We start from the raw sequence: 26,075 nt of genomic DNA, 5'->3' as shown, positions 1-26,075 counted from the left end.
GTATGTTACTGTTATGATAGTGAACATTTTAATTTATTAAATGAAATATATGAAATTGTTGCGTCCTCATTATTTAAACCTTGGAATTTCTGACCTTTTCTGATGTCCCACCACTTTTGAGTTATATAATTTGAAATTAACCTTGCAGAACTTTGTGCAGAGGGATGTGGATGATTCTGTTTGTGTTGTGAAAAACTCTTGTACTTGTACAGCCTAAATTAAGGCCAAGTCCTAATGTGTATGAGCGCATGCATGTGTTAGATTGTGTCATAGGCTGCAGCCACGTAGAATGTTTGACGTGTTTCCCAATATTGCATCCAGGTTCTGCTGTATTTGAATCAATGCTTGGGGTTTAACGTTGTACTTTTTCAATCGTATGACGATGAAGAGTCATTAGGTGTGTGTACATATAATATGTCTTCTTGGGGGTATGGCAGGTTCATGCCGCCAAAGAGCTGCCACCACTGTAGTATCTTGCCAAAGACACCAAACATGAAAGCCAATGCAGTCACATGATACTGACACCGGGGCAACCAGTCCTGTTTACTGGGCCTAACCTCTCAGTACGGAGCACCAAGCAAGGCAGCACCAAGCACCATCTTGGTATGACCTTAGCCTATCATCCTTGCATCACTGAACAGTAGAATAGCAATATCCTACGTGCAGGTTTCAGGATTCAATCAGAATGGGGTAGAAACGAGAGAACACCTCAGCAAAATTTTGTCAACACCCTAACAAGATGTGAATCTTGGTCAAATTGTATTGGACACTTAGCCCAAGGCATTCATTTACCTAGTATCCACTGATCCAATCATTATTCATAACTGTGATTATGTTTGCTCTCTTTTTTAGGTCCCATTGATCAAGAGTTGTGAGTGTGTCGAAAAGGAAAGCTTGAATGGAGCTGAAAAGGGCCCCATCAAGGTGGATGGCTTTACCTTGGTGTAGAGAAGATCATCTCTGAACTACTATTCCCATGGACAAGAGGGACTGCTTTGATACTTATACACTATAAAAAATTTAATTTGCCAAACTCTAATAATCCACTTGCAGTATTCTAATGAACGACCATTGGACTTAACATACGTATATACTTGTCATGTATCAAAATCTCTTTACAACTTGCAATTAAATATATTGGCCAAGTTGCACCTCTGTGTTTGTTACTGCTGTGTTACTTATAGACAGGTACATTATCCTTATCTTTCAAATCTGTATTTATTTGACCCCAGTGGTGGTGGAGAAGTATCCACCTCTATAAGACATTGACAAAGGTTCAGGTCATGTCTAAGACTTTAAAACTGTCAGTCTTCAAATCTGGTTATATCTATATGTATCGATTTATATTTGTCGACCCCACAGTCCACAGTGTTGGGCATTGCATTTTAATAAAGCAGTTGTTTGCATTGGGACTATCTTCCTTTGAGAATCCGTCGATGTGATATTCAGTAAATGATATAATAAATATGATATTGTATATTCGATTGGTGTTTCACGCAGTACAATACACCGAAGGGTCCTGCACATGGTGTGTACAGATATTGCATTGTAGCATTTGTTAGATCCGGCGCGTAGTGTGACGATTTCAGTTCTTACTGCAAAAACTAATGTGTCCAAGTTATTCTATCAAACGCGTTCACTCAAAGTTTTACAATGAGTATAATTCTCTTGTAAGTAAATATGGAAAGGGCCTCCAGAATCTCTGGCGCACTGCTTCATGATTGAGTCTAATTACACATAACCCGGGAGTAGGGGCAGTATTCTCAGGGTGTTGAATTAGATAGTCACGTTGGATGTATGAACCCTTGCAATCAAAACCCAATGTTGCTTACAGACAGATGATATATACACGTAATAAATAAACAGAAACATCAAACATATTGAGGCAAAAAAATTCAAATATTCTGGCACTCGGTGGCTAAGTTGTTTGAAACGTCACTCCCCCTGCTGACGACTACCACTGACTAATGAGGGCCCGTTTTTTTTTTTAATTTTTCACCGTTGTAAATTGTATCAGAAATATTCTTTGGCAGCGCAAACAAAGGCAATCAAATAAATTCTCAAATAAGTTACCGATTTCACAAATATTGGAATGTTATAAGAGAAGTATAGCAGATATTGAGTTAATATCTGTATCTACGTCTTGATTACCTCGGAGAACAGAAAGAACATAACTCTTACTGGTAAATATCCGTCGTTTTGGGTTTTTGATGTACGGAAATCGGCTGAAACATAACGTTCAGGAGCTTTAGCGAGGCCAGGCTCGGGTTACCAGCATGAACAGCTTGGTGAGCCAGATAAAGGAAGAAAGGCTGGACGTGAAAAACAGAATTTCAGATTGTACAGCTTGGAAAAGGACGACTTTCTGGACTGGTCGATTCAGAGATTATTTGACCTCGTGACTGACATTTGTTATTGATACATTTCAGTAAAGAAGAGTGTGGACATTTAGTTGTTTTAATTGTTCGTTCACAAGCAGGATAACTTAGTTGTTTTTTATATATCAACATGAGGTATACAGTTTTGATTTATCTAAATCCGTTGGAAGAAGAAGAAAAAAATACCCAGAAAGGGCTGTTTCACTAAACAACGGTCATAAGACATCCTACAATAGAGAATCACCAACCAGAGTTTGTTGTGGTTTTCAGTCTTGGACACGGCCTCAGAGATGAATAGTGCTGTACTGTACAACCCGGTCTGATTGGACATCACTTCGAGGTTACGGCGGAAATCCAACCCAAAATACCTGGACATCTGTACACGTTAATAATCAGGGTAATGACATGCAAGAAAAGCCGTGACGTACATGTATAATCCATGGTAAAGTCAGCAATGAAGGAGTGAAATCTACTGTATACAGTCGTAACGATAACTACAGAGGATTTTAACGTCTTACTTGTAACGAGTGGTGACCAAAACAGCCTTCACGGACTGTCCAGAAGCCATAGTGAGTATCAAATTCCCGAAATATAGGCGTGTAGACCTTCCTGAAAAATCCCAGATGTCACTGAAACCGAACATGATGCATGTTTCGAGCTATGTCTATCTCGTAATATACATGTGGAGTCTGGTGGATTGACATACAAGTTCCACAAAATCTTTTGTGCTGCCAAACTTGTGCTGCCCAACCTGTGCTGCCAAACTTGTGCTGCCAAACTTATGCTGCCCAACCTGTGCTGCCCAACTTGTGCTGCCAAACTTGTGCTGCCAAACTTGTGCTGCCCAACCTGTGCTGCCAAACTTGTGCTGCCAAACTTATGCTGCCCAACTTGTGCTGCCCAACTTGTGCTGCCAAACTTGTGCTGCCAAACTTGTGCTGCCCAACCTGTGCTGCCAAACTTGTGCTGCCAAACTTATGCTGCCCAACTTGTGCTGCCCAACCTGTGCTGCCAAACTTGTGCTGCCAAACTTGTGCTGCCCAACTTTTGCTGCCCAACCTGTGCTGCCAAACTTGTGCTGCCCAAACTTGTGCTGCCCAACCTGTGCTGCCAAACTTGTGCTGCCCAACCTGTGCTGCCAAACTTGTGCTGCCCAGCTTGTGCTGCCCAAGCTCTCAATTTATTAAGCTCTCAAGTCCAAATCTATCCTTACACTGCGATAACTTTGAAAATAAATCATGAAATGGAAGACATTCTGAAACTTTGATCATATCCCATACACAATATCTAATATCATATCCTGACAGATTCGTCTATCTATAACTCTTTCGTGCTGGTTGTAATTTGTAGGACCCTAAAACGTCATGCATATTTAGTAGTTTACATCTTAGAGTTGCATGGCAAATGCTCTTTCACTTTATTCTGATACCCAAAAGACAACAAGTCTTGTTACTGAATGACAGGTTGAACACCCTGATTCACTCATGGCAATGTCATCCATATATTTGATCTAGAGGAACTGTACAAGCCTTCTCAACAGCGTGCGTCGCATATCCGAGTTTTTTTTTCAGATACTAAGGCAACAGGGTTTCGTTTTGTGTTACCCCATATGGTTGAGGACCTTTTATTACCTCAGTTTGCAAACCTGAAATATAGAGTAGTTGATAAAATTTTTTAGTATAACTCGCTTAGATAGGCTATAGGTTTGCCTTCATTTCACTGTGAATCGTGCATGTAATGTTTAATGTTCGTTGCACAGGAGTCATGTTACCAGGGCTACGGTTAGAAGCTTTGTGGTCAGACTCGGGGGGAATCAATAGGTAGCTGTGTAACATCTGGTAGCGTCTGGTGTCAGCTATTACTTTATCTACGTTGTATCTGGTGTCGATAAACATCAACCTTTGTGAGACAGTAACAGTAAACACAGTACCACAGTACTTCCAGTATGTATAGGATAGCGACTAGTCAGTATCGCACTCCGTGTGTGAGTACACACTGGGTTCACAGTATTACCTCCACCAGATAAAAGAGCGGTGAAAACCCGACCTGTGACTCCTCGTCGTCATATGATGAAAAATTGTAAAGTGCGACGTTAAACCATTAGCACTCACTTACTCACACTAGACATGGTGTGCGCATGGTGCGCATGGTGTGCACGTTCACACTGTGTGCACACCATGAAGGCACTACCTGTTCAATATCAATTAGGGTGCCATTTGAACCGACGCCATTACCGGCGATCTGTCGGGTTTCTCATAACCCTTGTTATGAATATAATAATGCTAATAACTGGCTGAAAACCACGGTCAGTTCCGAACTAGTTACCTCCATCTTGGAACCTAATCGCCAGCGCTACAAGTGTAAATGTACCTATCCAGACCATCCGGCCAACAAACCCTTCAAACAAAGAGAAGTAATCTGGCCGGTAGATCATAAATATGAGTCATTTGGACGACAAATCTTCCTAAAAATAGGTGGAATCTCACCAAGAATTTCACAAAAAGGAGCCCTCTGGCTAACAGGACAACCGGTCAGCTACTTCTGAGGGGAGACATTTTAGATGAATTGCATAGACAGTTTACGTGCTCTGCTCGCGATTAGGCACTTGACTAGCGGACGTCACTAGTTCGACACCCAAAGAGGTGTTAGCCAAATTTTATCACTGAAACATGTGTATATGGATTGATGAGTACAAAAACCAGATCAATGGTATAGAACCGGCTGCGTTCTTTTATCAAACGACTATAGTTTGCACTGGATTGAGTGTACTGGTATATGTACGCCTATGACCCATATCTTGCTTGATATGAATTTAGTAGAACTCGTTCTGTTAAATAGTTTCCATAATAATCCGCATAGTGAAACAACAGTCTCAAAAATGTATAGTCCTAATAGACATAAATGAATACTAAGGTGCGCCAAGCTGACGCCATACAGTCATTCACTACGAGCTAAGTTATTTTTGTTTTCTTTCGGTAATATCACTTAGGGTAGTCCTTGTAGAACAGGTGAAAAAAGAAAAACCCATCATAATGCTGGCCGCCGAAATGCGACATATTCTTGAGTATGGCGTAAACCTCCAGTCAACAAAATAGATAATAAAAAGAAAAACGTGTCCTTCGATGTGGAAGTGATGATATGAAAGGGAGACACTTAGACACCTCGACACCACACTACACAACGCCATGGGCAATGTTCGTAGTTGCATCCTGATCATAATTAGTGTGTTCTAACATAATTACTCCCAAGCCCTCAGTGTGTCCTAACATAATTACTCTCAAGCCCTCAGTGTGTTCTAACAATAATTACGTTCAAAAATCTTGTGTATCCTAACCGCAATTACCTCCACTGTGTATTTGAGTGTAATTCTTTCAAACCTAGCACTGTAGCCAAAATATAATCCTGTCCAACACTCCCAACCATAATTACCTACGAACAAACTGTCTATCTTATCATTATCCCGTCAAACCAATCAGGGAAATGTATCAACATTTGCTTGATCACCCATTCTGACCGTAGTTGCGTCCAAACACTGTATGTGTTGTAACCATAATTGGGTCCATATGCATTGTAAATACATTACTTAAACATAATTCTGTGCGAATATAGGGCGCGCTATAACAAATAACTTCTTCTAAACTCTTGTTTTATTTTAACCTTAATCAACTTCAACGTCTAAAACACTAGTTACCCCCAAATACCCGCTATATCCTAACATGTAATCTGTCCAGACCCTCGAATATACCACAACCAAACTAGCTACCGTATGTGCCACTTAAACATCCAGTGCAACGCAACCTAACCATAAATCCCTCCAAATACCCGCTATACGTGCATATAAAGCAAATTACCTCCAAACATCTGTTTTACCCTGATCATAATTAGCTGAAAACACCCGGAATATCCCATTTATAGGTTTGTCCGGACACCCGATGTGCCATCGCCTTAACTGCATCTAAACACCAGGGGTATTGTAAAAAATAACTCCGTCCAAACACCCGGAGTATCGTAACATTTAATTCCGTCCCAACACCCGGGGTATCGTAACATTTAATTCCGCCCAAACACCCAGGGTATCGTAACATTTAATTCCGTCCCAACACCCAGGGTTTCGTAACATTTAATTCCGTCTAAACACCCATAGTATCGTAGCAATTCATTCCACCCCAACACCCGGGGTATTGTAACATTTAATTCCGCCCCAACACCCAGGGTATCATAACATTTAATTCCGCCCCAACACCCGGGGTATTGTAACATTTAATTCCGTCCCAACACCCGGGGTATCATAACATTTAATTCCGTCCCAACACCCGGGGTATCATAACATTTAATTCCGTCCCAACACCCAGGGTATCATAACATTTAAATCCGCCCCAACACCCAGGGTATCATAACATTTAATTCCGTCCCAACACCCGGGGTATCGTAACATTTAATTCCGTCCCAACACCCGGGGTATCATAACATTTAATTCCGTTCCAACACCCGGGGTATCATAACATTTAATTCCGTCCCAACACCCAGGGTTTCGTAACATTTAATTCCGTCCCAACACCCGGGGTATCATAACATTTAATTCCGTCCCAACACCCAGGGTTTCGTAACATTTAATTCCGTCCCAACACCCGGGGTATCATAACATTTAATTCAGTCCCAACACCCAGGGTTTCGTAACATTTAATTCCGCCCCAACACTCGGGGTATCATAACATTTAATTCCGTCCCAACACCCGGGGTATCGTAGCAATTCTTTCCGTTCAAACACTCGCGGTATCGTAAAATTTAATTCCGTCAAATCACCCGGGATATCGTAACTATTAATTGTGTCCAGAATTCCGTACATCTTAGTGGATGTTGTCCCCGCAATCGTTTTACTCTCCATAGGGTAGTGTTTTACATTTAAAGGCATATACTGATACGAAGAGATACACCGGGTGACTATACATTGTGCTGATGTCCTTGTGTTGTTGCCTTGTTGAAGGTATGATATTGCTTTCAATTTATTATGGTCCCTTTATTAATTCCTGTCAGTGACCAACAAGTGATAAAATGATGAAATAATTAAAAAGCCAATCTTTGTTCCAAAATATACATTTAATGACACATTCCTAGAGACAGATACAGTCTAAAGCGGGTAAACAATGTTAATACACAGGCGTTTTTGCTCTGACTTGATGTACAATTTTGCCTACTTCCTAAAACTAAGGAATTTATCTGGAATGTATTTAATTCATAAGCAAATGCCATGGTTATTGCTTTCTTGCTTGTGACTCATCATCCAAAAACCTGATACACCGGGTGACTATACATTGTGCTGATGTCCTTGTGTTGTTGCCTTGTTGAAGGTATGATATTGCTTTCAATTTATTATGGTCCCTTTATTAATTCCTGTCAGTGACCAACAAGTGATAAAATGATGAAATAATTAAAAAGCCAATCTTTGTTCCAAAATATACATTTAATGACACATTCCTAGAGACAGATACAGTCTAAAGCGGGTAAACAATGTTAATACACAGGCGTTTTTGCTCTGACTTGATGTACAATTTTGCCTACTTCCTAAAACTAAGGAATTTATCTGGAATGTATTTAATTCATAAGCAAATGCCATGGTTATTGCTTTCTTGCTTGTGACTCATCATCCAAAAACCTGAAACTTTTCAAGACGGCACGTATTCACATACTTATTCCCACGGCCTCCACACCCCTCCATGTTTTACTGGGTCTGCTCGAGGGTCGTTTGGTTTATTCCTGGGAGGAACCATGCTCTTCCTGTACACTGACAGACGATCCAAGACGATCTGTAACTGATGAGGATTACTGGCAGCAATGTTGTTGTACTCGCATGGATCTGATCGGACGTGGTATAAACACGGCGAGCGAATGGGGTCACAGTTTGTTGAGGCATTGAATGGCTTTTCCCCACATTTGACAGAATAAGGCTGACCATTAGCATATCCATACTTCTGTCTGCCTACAGAGACTTCATCTGTAAAAGAGTCATCTTGGGCGTCCTGCGCACTGAGTGGCGGATACCAACTGTCGTATCTGCCATGAGAAACGTCCCCCATTACCACTTTATAATCGCCAACCCTAATGGCAGAGTTCTTCCCTACAGGATCTATATTAATCAGAACCTCTTGGCGTTTGCCCGGCTCCTCGGTGTTGAGGGCTCTCCACATATCTACCCCATCCAAGTTCTCACTCAGAGCCTCTGGCTGGCCCCTAGCGGCCGTGTAGAGAGTAGGCACCCAGTCTGTGGCATGCATCAGCTGGTCATATACCACACCTTTACGCTGTAGGAGGGGGCTGTACACGAAGCTGGTGCCACGGACACCGCCCTCCCATACAGTGTGTTTTCCACCTCTGAAACAAAGCCAATTACGTCTGTTAGTTTAATGTTTGCATTGGGAATCACCATCCTTTCTCAGCATGTTTGTGTCAGGTTTATTGCTATATGCTTCGAAACAGACATTTGTATATCAGTCGTCAACCAATATTGACGTTCCACGTCAATAAATGTCAAGGGAAATTTTGAAAACAACATTTGACCCAAACCACCACACACATTTACAGCAAAGTAAGAGTCAATCATAAACACACTCTTTAGTCATGTGACTAGAATTTAACCGAATTTAACCCAGGCGAGACAGGGCTTGAGTAAGATTTCACCATGAATAATGACAAATATAGCTTTCAGGCAAGATCTTTTCTGGCAAAGTAATCTGAATGTGCCTATATATAAAATATGATAGTACTTTAAACTTTACAAATTGGCAAAAATCAACATTTCGCCTATTTAGCTCAATGTTTCTTTTTCTTCTTGCGAACATTTCTTGGATGTTCAAAGCTATAAATTACAACACACTTATGTCGAGAGATCCAGTACTGTAGCTCTCCTTTCCTGTTTTATATCCCGGATGGACGGATGAAGGACTGTACCTAATTTACGTCCGGTTTATTGCAACGTCTGAGGCAGATTGAGAACAGAGATTATCCTCGACATGAAGTTGTTTATTTAGGTGGAAAGAGGATATTTTTTCCTGACATTTAACATCAGAAAACCATCTCCCGAGAGACTCCTGTCGCTTCCCTTTCTATAATACCAACATTTTGACAAGAACCACGCTGTATGAATGCAGAATTCTGTATGCTTAAATCCCGACTACCCACACATAATGGTCTGTTTTCTTCATTTATTTCACTGGAGTATAATACGGTACTCACCAACATTTAGCCCATATTTCACCCGCAACAATGGTTTTTCAAAGATTATGGTTTTGGAAACGTCATGAATTTACTAAGTTTAACAGTAGCACCAAGCTACAGACAAATTACAGTATCCCAAAGAAGTGTACCAGAATAAAACTAGTCCAGTGAGGTTTTTGTTGTGATTGTAAATAATAATATATCATTGCTAACGCACGTACCTGAGAGGCCAGTTACATGCAGCGTTATTGTCGTAACCGTTGACTGGTCCCCCGTTATCCGTGGTGAAAACGATGATGGTGTTCTCCAGCATACCCGTTCTGTTTTCAAAGCTCTGGTGACATTTCCCACACCCTCGTCCAAAGCCGACACCATACCTGAGAAGTAACGGAGAAAAGCAGGTGAGTGATCTTCTGCTAATCTTTCCATCAGTCGCATGTGAAATGTCAGGAGAAGCATTAAACCTTACATACATTCGAAGGAGTCATTAATAAAACGAAGATGTGACGTTCATCCTGTCGATCTGATACCCTGCCCAACAAGGGGCTCTCGCTGAGAAAGTTATTTGAAGCGTCACTCCCCCCTGCTGACGACTACCATTGACGGCAGCGCTTTTTAATTCTTCGCCTTTGTACATTGTATAGGAAATATTTTTGGGTAGCAGCCAAAATAAAACGGCCCACAAATAAATAATTTCTCAAATAAATTAACGATTACGCAAAAACATGTATTTTGAATGTTACTGGAGATATATCGCAGATATATCAGCCTGCTAATATCGGTATCTACGTCTTGATTACCTCGGATATCAGAGAAAAGTCTTACCGGCAAAAATACGTCGTTTTGGGTTTTTGATGTAGGAGAATCGACTGACATAGCGTTCAGGAGCTTCTAGCGAGGCCAAACTCGGGTTACCAGCATGGACAGCTTGGTGGGCCAGGTAGAGGAAGAATGGCTGGACGTGAATACCAGAATTACAGATAGTACAGCTTTGAAAAGACATTGTAGTTCCAAGGGCAACACTTTAACTCAGCGCAAAGTAGTTCAAAATTAAATTGTAAATACAATTATCTAACTTACTAGAAAAAACTAACATAACAGACATGACACACTACATGTGTGTTTTAATGTTCTCTGACTTGATTCCACTCGGTATCAATCAGGCGAACGCCAGAATCTCCAGTCTATTGTAGGTCGGTAAAAGACCATTGAAACAACATGAAATCTTTCATCATGCAGTTGGACCATGCATTGGTACGTCTGTACAAATGTTTGATTGGGCGTAGAATAGTGAAGGTCATTATCATAAAACTGAAACATTTCATAAAAGCTAGAAGGCTCCTCAAGAGCAAAAACCCCTGCTAGAGCTAAATGTACAAAGTCCCCTCTAAAAACAAAGGAACAATACTGTTCATTGGTGTGATATCTCGCAATGGTGAAGAATAGTTTAACCAATTCCTGGGTCACCACCAAATTTCAATGGATTTGAGCTTGGCCCAAGGCCAGGCTGGGCAAAAAATCCAACTCCGTCGACAAGTTTGTAGATTACGTTCCTGACAAGCATACAGTCCAGTTTAAATACACCTTTCCGATGACAGTAATGTTTTCGCGACTGATATGAGTGCATCATCTGCTGCGTCCGACTTTCTGGCGATTGCAGGAACCGAGTGCTGGGTAAATGACTTTGGTACCGGTATGACAACACCAGTGTTGTACACTGCTTTTTACTGCCTAAAGAAACTTCGAAAGGAAATAAAACATAAATGACTATTTCACAAAGCAAATGTATTTAACAAATCTCAACGTGCAGAATCACCAACCTGGCTTTTGTTGTGGTTTTCAATCTTGGACACGGCTTCAGCGGTGAATAGTTCCGTACTGTACAACCCGGTCTCATTGGACACCACATCGAGGTTACGGCGGAAATCCAGCCCAAAATACACCTGTAGAGAACATAGACTTTAAAAAGGAAAAGGAAGGACCTGCTAATTCCATACACAGGAAAAGCAACTTGTGGGGTGGTCGCTGGTTTTCCCCGGGGTTTTGCCCAGTTTCCTTCCACCATAATTCCACCATCGTATAAACGTGAATATATTCTTTAGTACGGCGTAAAACATCATTCAAATAATAGTAAACCTATTTTAGGAGGCGTGGAATCGTGTATAGTGTATATAACTGTACAGTTGGCTGAGGTCTAAAGTTTTACCTCTAAAGAGTGGTGATCAAAATAGTCTTCGTGGCTAGTCCAATATCCGTAGTGAGAATCAAAACCTCGAAATGTAGGCGTGTATTCCTTCTTGAAAAATCCCAGATGCCACTGAAACACAATATGATAAAGGTTTCCAGCTAATTTGGTTTTATCCCTATCCAATGTATATCGGTTTGGTGAATTAACATATAAATTCGACAACATCTCCATGCTGCCCAACTAAATTATCTACATTTTGACATCAATGAGCCATCAAAATTGCGTGCTAGTACAGACTGATACCATGAGGGTGACTTTATAACAGTAGTACTTGTGCAATTAAGAATGTAAAGAATGTGAACAGTGCTCATTTTATCAACTTAGTAGAAACCCCATTCACAAACTGGCGCCAAATTAACATAGCAAGAAAAAAACAATAACGCAAGCGTCATATAAGTCTCAAAGCTGTTATGTTTTAAGCAACTCGAATCTTGGTGGTCGAATTTTCTTCGACTATACACAAAAGTAACACAGTAAACAAAAACTACCCTGCGATGGTTGCGATTTTGTAGAAAACGTAAAATAGCTTGCATGTTAGAGTTATATGTAAAAACCGTGCGTCTTTTTGTGATACCCAAAAGACAAGAGTTCGTGTTAGCAATTTGATTGGCATAACACACTGAAAACAATGATGTCGTCTATGTATTGATCAGTAGGAAACCCACAAACCTTCCCAACAGCGTGGGTGGTATATCCGAGCTTTTTCAGATACTGTGGTAACAGGGTTTCGTTTAATCCTAGTCCGTACGGTTCGGGACCAAATATTACCTCAGTTTGCAAACCTGGAATATAGAATGTATACATTTGGGGGACGACATTTTAAGGCGGGTTTACATAAATACACTTTATATGCCTTGACGTAAATAAGCGGTTAAACGTACTTTTAGCCGTTAGTATTGTCGTAAAGGTAAATCTCGTCGTCAAGAAAAGAGTTTACTTTAATTTCAAACGTATGAATCATTACCATGTAAGATCTGACAGTACCTGACGTCAGCTTTTACTATATATCTATACATAGTTATGTTGTATCCGATGCCATTTAATACTGACTTCGGCAAGTTGAAAACAATATGTATTTCTGTATTTTTTAAAATTTATTTGATTGTTTTTGCTGCTCAAGAAATTTCCACGCATATACAATGGCGGTCAGTATTATGGGTGAATGAAACTGGAGTGCACGGGAAAAGCCACCGACCTTTGGCAAGTGACTACTATTACCTGTATGTATAGGATAGCGGCCTGTCAATATGGCACTCCGTGTCGGAGTGCACACTGGGTTCACGTAGTAATCAGTGAGAACGATTCCATTCTGAGCCAGGTAGTCCAGGTTTGGCGTTTTTATTTCAGAGCCATGGAATCCGACGTCATCCCACCCCTGTAATAAAAAAAAACACGTCAGCAGGCTTAATACACGTACCCTAAGGCCGACGTGACCTCTGCGGGATACGGTTTTACTTTAGATTTTACATTAGGCTTTACAAGAGCATTAAAAAGACATGTGAAGGCTATCGAACACCTATGCAGGTAAGCATAACCAGGCTCAGTGTTTTCCTCTGGGTACTGCACGGTTTCCTCTTTCCTCCTGGCCGAATTCATATAGATGGTATAACTTAGTATTAAAGGCATAAAACACCAATGGCATAATCGCCATGATAGGGTTGCATAGTTGCGTTATTCATTCTTACGCCAATCAAATAAGTGACGATGAGGATCTATGTTTGCTTTCCGCTCTTGCTTCCGCTAGGAGGCGTTTTAATACGTGAAAAAAACTCCTCGGTTTGCAACCTGCGGATGGTAATGTGGTTTCTCTGGGCTGTGCTTGGTTTCCTCTCGGCAAAGTGAAAATGTAAGTGAAATATTCTTGAGTACGGCGTAAAAACATTATGTAATAAAATAAATAAATAAATTTGTCGGAAAAATTTCCCATGTATTTTACGCGAGGGGAAACGGTTTATGAAATAAATACTTGACCAATCACCATATTTTACGCGAGGAGAAATGGTTTATGAAATAAATACTTGACCAATCACCATATAAATGTAGGGAGCAGTGGTATGATTATTACTTCATAAATGAAAAGCATAACTTTTTATTGATTTAAAATAACATCACTACAGATTACCATTCCGTAACCCTGAGGAAATAATGAACACACATTCAAAAGGGCGACACAAAAAACAGCAATCGGGTTTTGCATCTGTGGAGGTTCTACTTACCAAATCATCGGCGACAATAATGACGATATTTGGTCTGCTCCCACAGACTACGTGTAGCAAGATGAAGAAGATGACTACCGGTACGTCACGTGACCCCATAATACCCCCAATCAGCTTCTGCGCGTCAACAGCCTCAATTCATCTCCAAAACCTTGAACACGTCATGAAATCATTACTTCAACGATCCCGAATCCCCAGCGAGTCATGTCAAAAGTCACGACAGCTATAGAACATGGACACAGGTACACTCAAAAAAATAATGTGTTAATTTTAACAGAAAGTCTGTTGTCTGAGTGATGCCAGAATGTATTCTGTTATTATAACGTAATACTGTTTCATATTTAACATATCATCCTGTTGAGCCCTTATGTTGAATTAATAGAGTATTTGTGCCACATTTAACAGAATGCATTCTAGCATCACTGAGAAAACAGAATTTCTGTTAAATTTAACAGATTTTTTATTTAGAGTAGATAAACTTCCCGACAAACGCGCATAGCGCTCTAATTATCAGAAATGACACAGCTTATATAACTGATATATGGTATTTATGGATGTGATTTGAAAAATTATTGTGGTAACAGTACCAACGTTATTCGAGCTTACACTTTCTTGGCACAGAAAAGAGTACTGGAAACTGGTTGAGGCTACCCTGGGTTGCTGGTCGACCTTCCCACGTACAGCCCTGGGTTCGAGCCAGCGACCTCAAATGCATGAACTTAATCGCCAGTATGTAAACAGTTTAGATCATTCGGCCAACAGACTTCCAACATAATATGAGGTACGTGGTAAAATTAGCTTTCTTTCTACATAACATAACTTTTAGGTGACTTGTAACGGGACCTAACCATCTATCAATGGCACGTGGTAAAATTTGAAATATTAGCTTTCTTTCTACATAACATAACTTTTAGGTGACTTGTAACAGGACCTAACCATCTATCAATGGCACAGACTATAGATACGGCTCCACAATTGAAGGGAGATAACCTGCACACCAAACAATACAACAACCGTCGGGCCAACGTACAACACAGTGAGCACTGTTTACTCGACTAACGCTAATGTCAAACACCCTGTTGTGTCATGTGAGGCGTATACAGCTGAGGTGTAGAATGTGTATGCGTCTCGTCGCAATGGGGAAATTAATATGCTCTACATGCGATGTAGGCCAACATTACTGCTACTCTCCTCATTGGTATGGTGATTCCCGAAAGCTACCAGTAGGCCCTACTGAGTAAAAGCTGTCGAAATTGGGAAAGTAGCTTAGTTGTTAAACCACGGTGGCTTGGTTCAACAGATATACCTCCCTGCTTGGACATAAATATACCTCCATGGGTAAACATTGCAGAGAAAATGTAAGGGCCTACCGTTCAATAATAACGCCTGGTTGCGACAAAGCCATGTCTTGCGCTACCTATCCATCATTTACGCCTTATGCTGCCAACCAAAACCCGCTGTGTTGCCTCATTTTGAGTATGGGCATGTCGACCACTGAAGTGGGTCTGCCCAAGTTCGCTAGCTTTCAATCTTTAGGTCTCCTCGCCTTTCATATCGGCACACCTGAGCTATAGTGTGTGTCTGGCTAAGTGCACGTCTGCGTGTGAGGATATACATTATATAAATGTAGGCCAGCAGACTATATTTTAGTACTTACAACGAAGTATGATATCCACACTGCCTGCGTACAGAAACATGTAGTTAGCCCTATACCCAAAACTGACAGGCCGTCTGCAGGCCGTCCATAGGCCGTGTAGGTAACTTTATAGGCCGTCTTTTAGACCGTCCTACTGAAGCTGACGGAGTAACTTGGCTCTACCCCGGTCTGCGCTCAGCACCTGCACATGTGCGCTGGTAGAAGTGGGTCGATTTAACTCACTGTAACGGGAGCAACAGCTATTTTTCACAATGATATTTATATATATATAGTATAAGCTGATACGGTACGCCACTTTGAAACCTAGTAGGTCCCCTTTGAACACCTGCGACTTGTTCATTAAATTACTATTGATCTGAACATGCACGTGACCCTGTTACTTTTGCCAACTTAGTCACATGAGGGCAACACGACCCATACAATACATTTAAAAACATTCGTAGCACAGATTTTGTAGAGCTGATATGATTATTGCTGTAGTGAATGTAGATTTGGGAACCGTTAACACCTCCACTCCGTACCAGCCAGTTCGAACACGCAGTTTAGAAGTTTTATACAGCGTCCTTATACGGCACACTTCAGCTCTGAAAGCGGCCTGAGTTATCACAGAGAAAGTATGTACGGTACATAATGTACTTCCTTGACCAGTCGTTTTCCTCATGCCATATCCAGCATGTTTTAGCCTAACTTCTTTGCACAGTCTGCATTTATGTCCTGATTTTGTTCCAGTTACCCGCCCTTTAAATGACGATCGAAATGGTTACAAGGGTAATTTGGCTATTGCTGCTGTGCTCATTCACAACTGTGGGATTTTGCAGTCGGCCGAACATAATTCTCATTGTGGCCGATGATCTGGTAAGTTTAATGTAACTTGATTTATGTAATCTTTCTAACTAATAAACAAGAAATGTACATTAGAGTTCAGTTTTATTATCGTCCTGTCTGCCAGCAACCTGCGGATGGTCGTGATTTTCCCCCGGGCTGTGCCCGGTTTCCTCCCACCATAATGCTGGGCGCTGTCGTATAAGTGAAATATTCTTGAGTACGGCGTAAAACACCAATCAAATAAATAAATAAATACTATCGTCCTGAAATAAATGATAAATATAGTTATTTCGTTGATGTTGGAAGTATGAACTGAGTTTTTAATCTTTATGCATAAGCCGTTACATGACGCTGACCATGTTCGCAGTCGCAAGGAAAACCATCGATACCCTGGTAATTTGTTCTGCAGGGCTGGGATGACGTTAGTTTTCACGGCTCGGAAATCTCCACACCTAACATTGACGAGCTGGCCAGGAGCGGAATTATTCTCAACAACTATTACGTACAGCCGATATGTACACCTACACGAAGCACCATAATGACCGGGAGACACCCAATACATACAGGTGAGAAAGACACCCAATACAGTCAGGTGAAACAGACACCCAATATACACACAGGTGAGACAGACACCCAATATACACACAGGTGAGACAGACACCGAATTCACACAGGTGAGACAGACACCCAGTACACACAGATGAGACAGACACCCAATACACACAGGTGAGACACACACCCATTATACACAGGGAGACACCTAATTCACCCAGATGAGACAGGCACCTAATTCACACAGGTGAGACAGACACTTAATACACAAAGGTGAGACACATACCCAATACACACAGGTTAGACAAACACATAATACACACAGGAGTGAGTCAGACACCCAATACACACAGGCGAGACAGACACCCAGTACACACGGGTGAGATAAACAGCCAATTCACACAGAAGAGATGAACACCCAATACACATAAGTGAGACAGACACCTATTACACACAGAAGAAATAAACACTCAATACACACAAGTAAGACAGACACACAATACACACAGGTGAGACAGACACCCAATACACACAGATGAGACAGACACCCAGTACACATAGGTAAGACTGACACTCAGTACACACAGGTCAACCAGGCACCTAATTCAAATAGGTGAGACAAACACCTAATACACACAGGTGAGACACATACCCAATACACACAGGTGAGAAAGACACCTAATGCCCAAAGGGGTGAGACGGAGACCCAATGCACATAGATGAGACAGACACCTAATACACTCAGGGGTGAGACAGACACCCAATGCACAGGTGAGAAAGACAATCAATGCACACATGTGAGACAGACACCCAATACACAGGCAGACAAACACCTAATACACCAAGATAAGACAGACACCAAATACACACAGGGGTGAGACAAACACCCAGTACACAGGGGAAAAAGATACCTAATACATACAGTTGAGACAGACACCCAATACACAAAAGTGAGACACCCAATAAATACAGAAGAGACAGACACTCAATACACAAAGGTGATACACCCAATACATACAGAAGAGACAGACACCAAATACACACATGTGAGACAGACACCCAATACACACAGGCAGAGAAACACCTAATACGCCCAGATGAGAAAGACACCAAATAGCACTGGGGTGAGACAAACACCCAATACACAGGTCAGAAAGACACCTAATACATACAGGTGAGACAGACACCAAATACAAAAGGTGAGACACCCAGAACCTACAGAAGAGACAGACACCAAATACACATAAACAGACAGTGTAGTGCGCTTTTTGACTTTTGACTCAAGAATATGTGTGTCATCTGTTTGTGATTTATTTTGTTATTTCCTCTTTTAATTCTCTATCTACAGGTTTACAGCATTCGGTAATACTGGCACCTGAACCGTATGGATTGTCATTGGACGAGACAATCATGCCACAGTATTTGAACAAGTTAGGATATTCATCTCATATTGTAGGAAAAGTAAGTTGTACAATAGACTACTCTGGGTTTAGAGCGAAGGTGCACGGAACGAGGAACTAGGGGAAAGTAAGTTAATAAGCTGGACTAGGATAAAATGTGTGAAGTATTTATTATTTATTTATTTGATTGGTGTTTTACGCCGTGCTCAAGAATATTTCACTTATACGACGGCGGCCAGCCTTATTTTGGGAGGAACCCGGGCAGAGCCCAGGGGAAACCCACAACCATCCGCAGGTTGCTGACAGACCTTCCCACTTACGGCCAGACAGGAAGCCAACATGAGTTGGACTTGAACTCACAGCGACCGCATTGGTGAGAGACTCCTGGGTCATTATGCTGTCCTAGTGCGCTAACCAGCTGAGCCACGGAGGCCCCGGAATGTGTGAAGAAGTAAGATCTTTAATTATGGATTCGAACTTTAAAGGTGCACAAACTGTGGAAAAGTAAGTTATGCTATTATCGATTAGTATCGAAGGTGCACATACCTGAGAAATGGGGAAAAGGAAGTGATTTTATTTTGGACTAGGATCAAAAGTGGACAAAGTGGGGAAACGGGAAAATATATTTTGCTATTTTGATAAAGTTTGTGTAAGGACTAGATAATCGGAGAAAAGTACTTTGTTCTATTCTGGATTAGATCGCCTACGCCTATTCATGGATTGGAAAAATGGGGGCGGGGTGAGGGGCGTGTGGAGGAAAAACACATTAGGGTTGTTAAAGCGGATTTCTTTAACCATGAATAACTACTTTATTCGGTGACAGTTTTGTTTTCTCTCGGCAGTGGCATCTTGGATTCTTCCAAAAAGAATACACTCCCACATATCGAGGCTTCAAAAGCCACTTCGGATACTGGCTGGGAAAGGAGGACTACTTCGATCACGTGGCAGAAGTGGTATGTGCATCACGATGTTATTTGTCTGTCCTTAGGTAATGAAATCTTTTCATTTATGACTCGGTGAGGTCGTTCTGACGTTTGAAACGGGTATGGGGGAAAATTCTGATGAACTTTTCTCAAAGATATGTGTGAACGATCGAGTGAAGCAGTTAAGGAGGTGTGTCAAAGGGGAATGAAACAAAATAACTGATAACGATCGATATTTTAATTTGCCTGACAGTGTCTCCATTGTAATGAACTGAAAACAGGGAGGGATAATAAAACGTACAGAGCAAAGACACAAGAAAGAAAGGAACAGTAGTTTGTGGAGCCTAGTTAGTGTTGTGGCAATATGGTGTTGTACAGAGGATTAAAGAAAAAATTAAATTACAATTAGAAACAAAAACTAGGCCTATCACACGAACAAAGGCCTTTATATACCATAGGCCTACTGTTAAAAGTATTGTCGATGTTGATATCGCTGATTAACCCTACAATGTCGTGTGAAGAAAGTCTTGTCGTATTGTGTGTAATTGTCGAATTGTAAGCGCACCATGCTGAAAATTGTTATGATTTCGGAAGACAGAATTCAACTAATGAACGACTATGCAGAACTACGATACACTTACACGTGACAAGTATAATGTGTTATTTTCCTGATTTTAGATGTACTCAGGTTTGGACTTCCGTCAGGATATGAACGTGGTGCGGAATGAGAACGGAAGCTACAGTACGGAACTCTTCTCGTCTGCTGCTGAGAACATCATCCGCTCTCACAATACCTCTGAGGTAATCACCAGTCTTTATCCTCTCTCATCATACCTCAGAGGTAGTCATCAGTATTTATCTGCGTCACAATTCACCCTTTTTTTATCACACAGTCGAAATATTCCATGAATACGAAATTGTTCTCATTTACAAGCACTTATCTCCCAATGCCACGAAGAACACGATGTGTATAAAAGCAAATCTAACTACTTTTATCGGTAGTATGGTACCTTCATCTATCCCAGTTTCCTACTGAACTTAAGTCTTCCTTTATCATGACACAATCATCAGCGGGCGGGTTATTTACGTGCCGGTAATTTAATATTGACAAACCTGACCGAATCTGACTGAATTCCTCCACCGATAAGACTCTGACCGCCGTCATCTGAGTGAAATGTATTTATGCACAGCGTTAAATCTCAATTAAGCAATTAAGTGAATACCGACTCATTCTCCCTACCTTCACTACAGTGCTACAACCACATTATTTACTCCTTGATATAAATTATTTACTCCTGTAATATACAGAAACCCTCTTCAGCAAAGATACACAGCTTATTGTGTTCTTTTATTTATTTATTTATTTATTTATTTATTTCATTGGTGTTTTACGCCGTACTCAAGAATATTTTACTTATGTGACGGCTACCAACATTATGATTGGAGGAAACCAGACACAGCCAGGGAGAAAACCACGACCATCCGTCTGTTACTACCAGACCTTCCCACGTACGGTACTGTGTTTTAATTTTGCGCTGTTCTCTTCCCAGCCTCTGTTTCTGTACTTGGCTCACCAAGCGGTCCATGCCGGAAATGGTGGCAAAGACAAGGCAGTGGAAGCTCCGGCCAAATATGTCAACAGGTTTCCGAATATCCAAAATGAAAAGAGACGAGTCTTTGCGGGTAATACTGAAATATAAAAAACTGAGCGTAGTACTAATCAGTAATTTATTTGGAAATAGTAGTAGTTCGGTCTACTACTGAGGAAATATTGCTTTACTATTATTGGCGTAAAACACCAAGCAAATAAATAAATAAACTTTTGATATTATAGATAATTTATCCCCCAGATTTCTAGGCATGATCTTATTATAAAAAAAAGAATGTTTTGTATCAAAACTTGCGGTGTACCTTTCAGTGTAATATTATCCCGGTATGTTGTACTTGGCTCTCTCTAACTAAATGTAAAATTTAATACGAAATGTTCTAAATATTATCAGGCATGGTGTCAGCTCTCGACGACTCCGTGGGTAACGTCACTCGGGCGCTACGAGAAACTGGAATGATGGAAAACTCTGTTATAATTTTTACCACGGACAATGGAGGACCAGCCAATGGGTACGACGGGAATGCTGCCTGTAACTATCCCCTCAGGTAACACTGACACGCGCATACTACAGCTGTCTCAAGTTAAATCACCGTGCCTGTATCTTTTGTCACGGGTAACCATGCCTCCTTTGACGTGTTGGATAAAACTGTCATATACAACCATCCTCTCACGTTGGGCAAGCAAGCCTGTATCTTTTGTCACAGGTAACCATGCCTCGTGTAGTCACACTGGGTAAAACTGCAACATGCAACCATCGATATCTGAGTCAACGTGCCTGTATCGTTTGTCTCGGTAAAGCTGCCTTACGCAACCGCCTCCAAGGTTAGGCCCACAAGTCTGTATCTGCATATTGTCTCGGGTAACCATGCCCCGTGTGACTATCCTCTCAGTTAAAACTGTTATAAGTAACTATGCTGTCACGTTGTCACCACACCTGTATCTGTTCCAAGAAGATGCAGGTAACCATGCCTCGTGTGACTATTCTCTCAGTTAAAACTGTCATATTTAACTATGCTACCATATTAAGTCACCACACCTGTATCTTTTCCAAGCCATACCTCGTGTGACTATCATATCATGGTCTTCAGAAAAATCTCTAGCCTAGAACACGAGCAACCACGGTCCGCTTAAATAGATCCTCTTGTAGTACACTAGCAGCCACGGTCCGCTTTAACAGATCCTCTTGTAGTACATTGGCAGCCACGGTCCGCTTTAACAGATCCTCTTGTAATACACTAGCAACCACGGTCCGCTTAAACAGATCCTCTTGTAGTACACTAGCAACCACGGTCCGCTTTAACAGATCCTCGTGTAGTACATTAGCAACCACGGTCCGCTTTAACAGATCCTCTTGTAGTACACTAGCAACCACGGTCGTAGTAGTATTGAAAGTGACGAGAGTGTACAGTAGGTAAGATGTTAGAAGGTGTTTGGAATGATGATTTTGGACATAAACTCCACGTGCATCTAGGCGTTGGAATAGTCATTTATGTACCAGCCGTCATCCAAATCAATATCTAGAATCGCAAGACCAATTTTCAAAACACCAAAGAACTAAGAAACCATACAAATATAGTAAGATATCAGGAGGGATTCATGCAAAGATAAGGAGTCAATAGTTTTCAATGATCGCGGAAAAACGCAAGAAATGTTCGAGGCGAGTAAATTGAATCAGTACCCAAATCATTGAGTAGTTTATAAATTGTCGTTAATCAAAATGTGTGTATCTCAGCTGCGCTTTGAGTGCAACTGCTCCTATATCCAACGTGGAGCTTTTATCAAACATGCTGTGTGTGTTTTCCATTGTCAGAGGTTTAAAGAACACCATGTGGGAGGGAGGGGTCCGAGGAACTGGATTTGTGTACAGCCCTCTTCTGCAGAACACAGGCTATGTCTCCAGTCACATGATGCACGTGGCGGACTGGCTGCCCACGATCTACAGGGTGGCGGGCGGAGACCCCAGTGAAATGACGACAATAGACGGCTATGACATGTGGGACGTTCTCAACTCCCGTGGGGCTGACGTCAGGAAGGAGATTCTTCACAACATCGACCCCATCCAGAACTTCTCCTCGATTCGCGTTGGCGACTTTAAACTGGTCACGGGGGACATATCCAACGGGCGTAACGATGGCTGGTATGGATGCACGCCTCCTGGGGACGACACGCCCTCTGGTGGCGACATTGTTGAACCTCAAGCAATGGACAGCAACCCTGTCACATTCAGCTCAGAAGACATTCCTATCGTCGTAAAGTGCGGTCCAAAGCCTTCAAACCTTTCAACAAATTGCATGCCAAAGAAAGCTCCTTGTTTATTCAACATTCCCGTTGATCCCTGTGAATACCACAACATCGCGGATCAAAATCCAAACCTTGTTGAGATGCTTCTTCAGAAAATCGAAGACTATAGGAAAACGTCGGTTCCACCGCGAAACAAACCAACCGATCCTAATGCCAATCCCAAGTACTACGACGGGGCCTGGAGTTGCTGGATGGACAAACAGACCTTCTAACATTTAATAATTCTCATTACGTATTTCCGTTGTTATGCTATTTTATTGAAGAGCTGGAGTCCCTAGCTTGTTTTCTGGTATTATAGCAACTGCCCATGGACAACAAATATTCTCTGGAATGGGTGAAACGTATAATGTTTGGAACTCATTTTTATTGGAAGGAATGGCATATATACAGGAAACCAGGAAACAATACCGTATCTGCAATAACAAAAACGTTCTTCCGCGTCTTTCACAAGCCCTTTGCTCTATGTACCATGACGTTTTATTTCCATTTATTCCAAACAGCAATAACATTTAACGTCAATGCCACATACTGTGACTGCCGCCTAACAGGTAACCGGAGTCAAATGGTTGTTTGCAGTTCATGTTGCTAATGAATAACGTATTAAATTGCATTAAATTCAAGCAGTCTTCTCGTGGTATGTATTAGTACCTCATTGTGCAGACTGTCAATTATTTGTCATATAAGTGATCAATGCACCGTTGTGAATTGTTTAAATTTTGCCAAAAAATACAAAGATACATTTTGATTTGAATATATACCAGCGTAAACTACAATGGCAATAAAACTGTAATAGAAGTCACCTATTTTATATTTAGCTAAAAGTGTCTGATTGCAGATGGTGGTGCAGCATTTGCCGTAATTTGGAATCCTTTTAACACAATAGCACTGAAGTTGGCAATTTAACACAAAAAATGAATGCATATATTATGTATGATAGTTACAATACATAGTCTGTTCAGTGTGAAATAGACCTTGTGAAATTCTCATAACTCATTTATGTTTCTTTGGGGCATGTGTATGTGTATATATATGTATATATGTATGTGTGTGGGGCATATATATATATATATATATATATATATATATATATATATATATATATATATATATATATATATATATATATATATATATATATCGGACTTCTGCATATAAGCACAGTAGGCATACCGTACAATGCACTGTTTCTATTGTGCGTTAAAGGCCGTGCTAGGGTCAGCTGAATGACCAAAGGTTGTACCACGGTTCACTCGATACCTATGTTGTCACCAGCACACAGCCTAATATTGATTTTAACTGTGTCACCTTCACCCATGGCGGCTGGTTTATAGCGTTACAGTCAGCGCAGATTAAACTTTATCCACCTTATTCTCTGTATGAATCATATGATAGATATCTTATCTGGTTAATCTGATTGTAAATTTTAGAATGGAAACATACACAGTTGAGAGCATACGTTATACACTGCACGGTCGAATGAGGTATAATACATTAGACACTGCATGTTTACAAAAACCTCTATACAACAGTACATCAGCAGAGCTTGGTTCAAAAAATGAGATTTTTAATAGCTGTTCATTAGATTACTGGTCTTGGATTCCTTAAATTGATGTGTTACCATCACATTTGGCGATTAACACGAAAACAAATCGAAGGATCCCGGCCGCAGGGATTCTTAGTCCGCTAGCAGAATACCGGCATTGTTGTTAGGTTGACTTATAGTCCACCAGCACGATCGCTGCAGACTTATATGTTAACAGAACCACCGAGCTGATGCATGCATCAAGATGTAATGCGTGTATTGCACATTTATTCAAACTGTGTTCTACCATGCGTGGAATGTTTTGTGATTGTTCCTGTTTAGCATTTTCTCCATTCAGTACATGATGGTTGTGCATCGCTATCTCAGAGGGTTAAGCCGCTGTTTCACTGTGACAATCCGACACTATGCCAATAGGGTCGTGTGTTCGAATCCGGCTCTCTCCGTTTTGTTCTAGGTCTTGTATCAGGCGGTTTAGGTGCATGTACTTGGCAAAGATCGGCACACCAGGCACTCCCACAGAACTTACAGCCGTGATATAAATTCTAGAGCATGGCGCTAAACACCAATCAATCGATCAACCAATCAATCAATTTAAAGCAACTGTATACCTATTGACTATCATGTGTTTCGCTTGGTCACGCACGGTTCGCGATACGGTACTTTCGCGACTTGGGTTTCATACCTTTTTGCACAGTATATCACCGCGCCGTCAGTTGATGCATTCAAATTTCCACCTAGACATCTGCGTATTTTCCCTATGGAACTTATTCATTTAAAATATTTTGGCAATATTTTTGTGAATGTTTTTCTTTCATTTATTGTTTGTTTATGTTATTTTTTAATGCTTAAAATTTCGTTTGTGTGAACTCACAGAGATAATGATTCTGGCGGTGCTCGCTTTTGAAACCGTGTTGTATACAAATCCGCTATGTAACATCATATTATAACCAATCTAGCTAAGCTTTGTGGTGGTTCAACGCGTCATTTCAAACATACATGTATGTAGTATGTCTATTGGATCGAGAATGACATCACTTTCTGCCATCAGGTACACGTAATGGTAAAGACATTTTACCGTACTAAAGGTTGAACACAGATAGGAAAAAGCCACGAAGACTGTACGTTGTCTGTGCCTTTGCAAGGTAAGATTCATAATTTTTCCTTGCAGCTTTAATGTTATTTACGTCAAGCTATACCTGTTACTGTGCACT

The 26,075-nt window shown here is 41.0% G+C and overlaps 1 protein-coding gene and 1 pseudogene across 1 annotated transcript; one reads left to right on the top strand and one right to left on the bottom strand.

The window, feature by feature from the left end:
* Positions 1-7,829: 7,829 nt before the first annotated feature.
* Positions 7,830-14,352, bottom strand: LOC135461569 (arylsulfatase B-like; annotated as a pseudogene).
* Positions 14,353-16,210: 1,858 nt separating this feature from the next.
* On the top strand, positions 16,211-24,201 carry LOC135461587 (arylsulfatase B-like). Its single transcript, XM_064738752.1, has 9 exons — positions 16,211-16,325; positions 16,441-16,566; positions 16,946-17,102; positions 18,437-18,549; positions 19,331-19,447; positions 20,090-20,212; positions 20,962-21,094; positions 21,412-21,565; positions 22,831-24,201. Exons 2-9 carry the CDS (start codon positions 16,456-16,458, stop codon positions 23,531-23,533), a joined length of 1,611 nt encoding a protein of 536 aa, XP_064594822.1. The 5' UTR covers positions 16,211-16,325; positions 16,441-16,455; the 3' UTR covers positions 23,534-24,201.
* Positions 24,202-26,075: the final 1,874 nt, after the last annotated feature.

This window comes from Liolophura sinensis, chromosome 1 (assembly GCF_032854445.1).
Source record: "Liolophura sinensis isolate JHLJ2023 chromosome 1, CUHK_Ljap_v2, whole genome shotgun sequence".
Classification (NCBI taxonomy): Eukaryota; Metazoa; Mollusca; class Polyplacophora; order Chitonida; family Chitonidae; genus Liolophura; species Liolophura sinensis.
Note: the sequence above shows the minus strand (reverse complement) of the source record. Positions and strands in the feature narration are given on the sequence as shown.

Bases quoted from the DNA above. Each gene is read 5' to 3' on its own strand.
- LOC135461587 (XM_064738752.1), top strand. From the start codon at position 16,456: ATGACGATCGAAATGGTTACAAGGGTAATTTGGCTATTGCTGCTGTGC. The intron at 17,103-18,436 runs GTGAGAAAGACA...CTCTATCTACAG, and splicing joins GAGACACCCAATACATACAG to GTTTACAGCATTCGGTAATA. The intron at 18,550-19,330 runs GTAAGTTGTACA...TTCTCTCGGCAG, and splicing joins CATCTCATATTGTAGGAAAA to TGGCATCTTGGATTCTTCCA.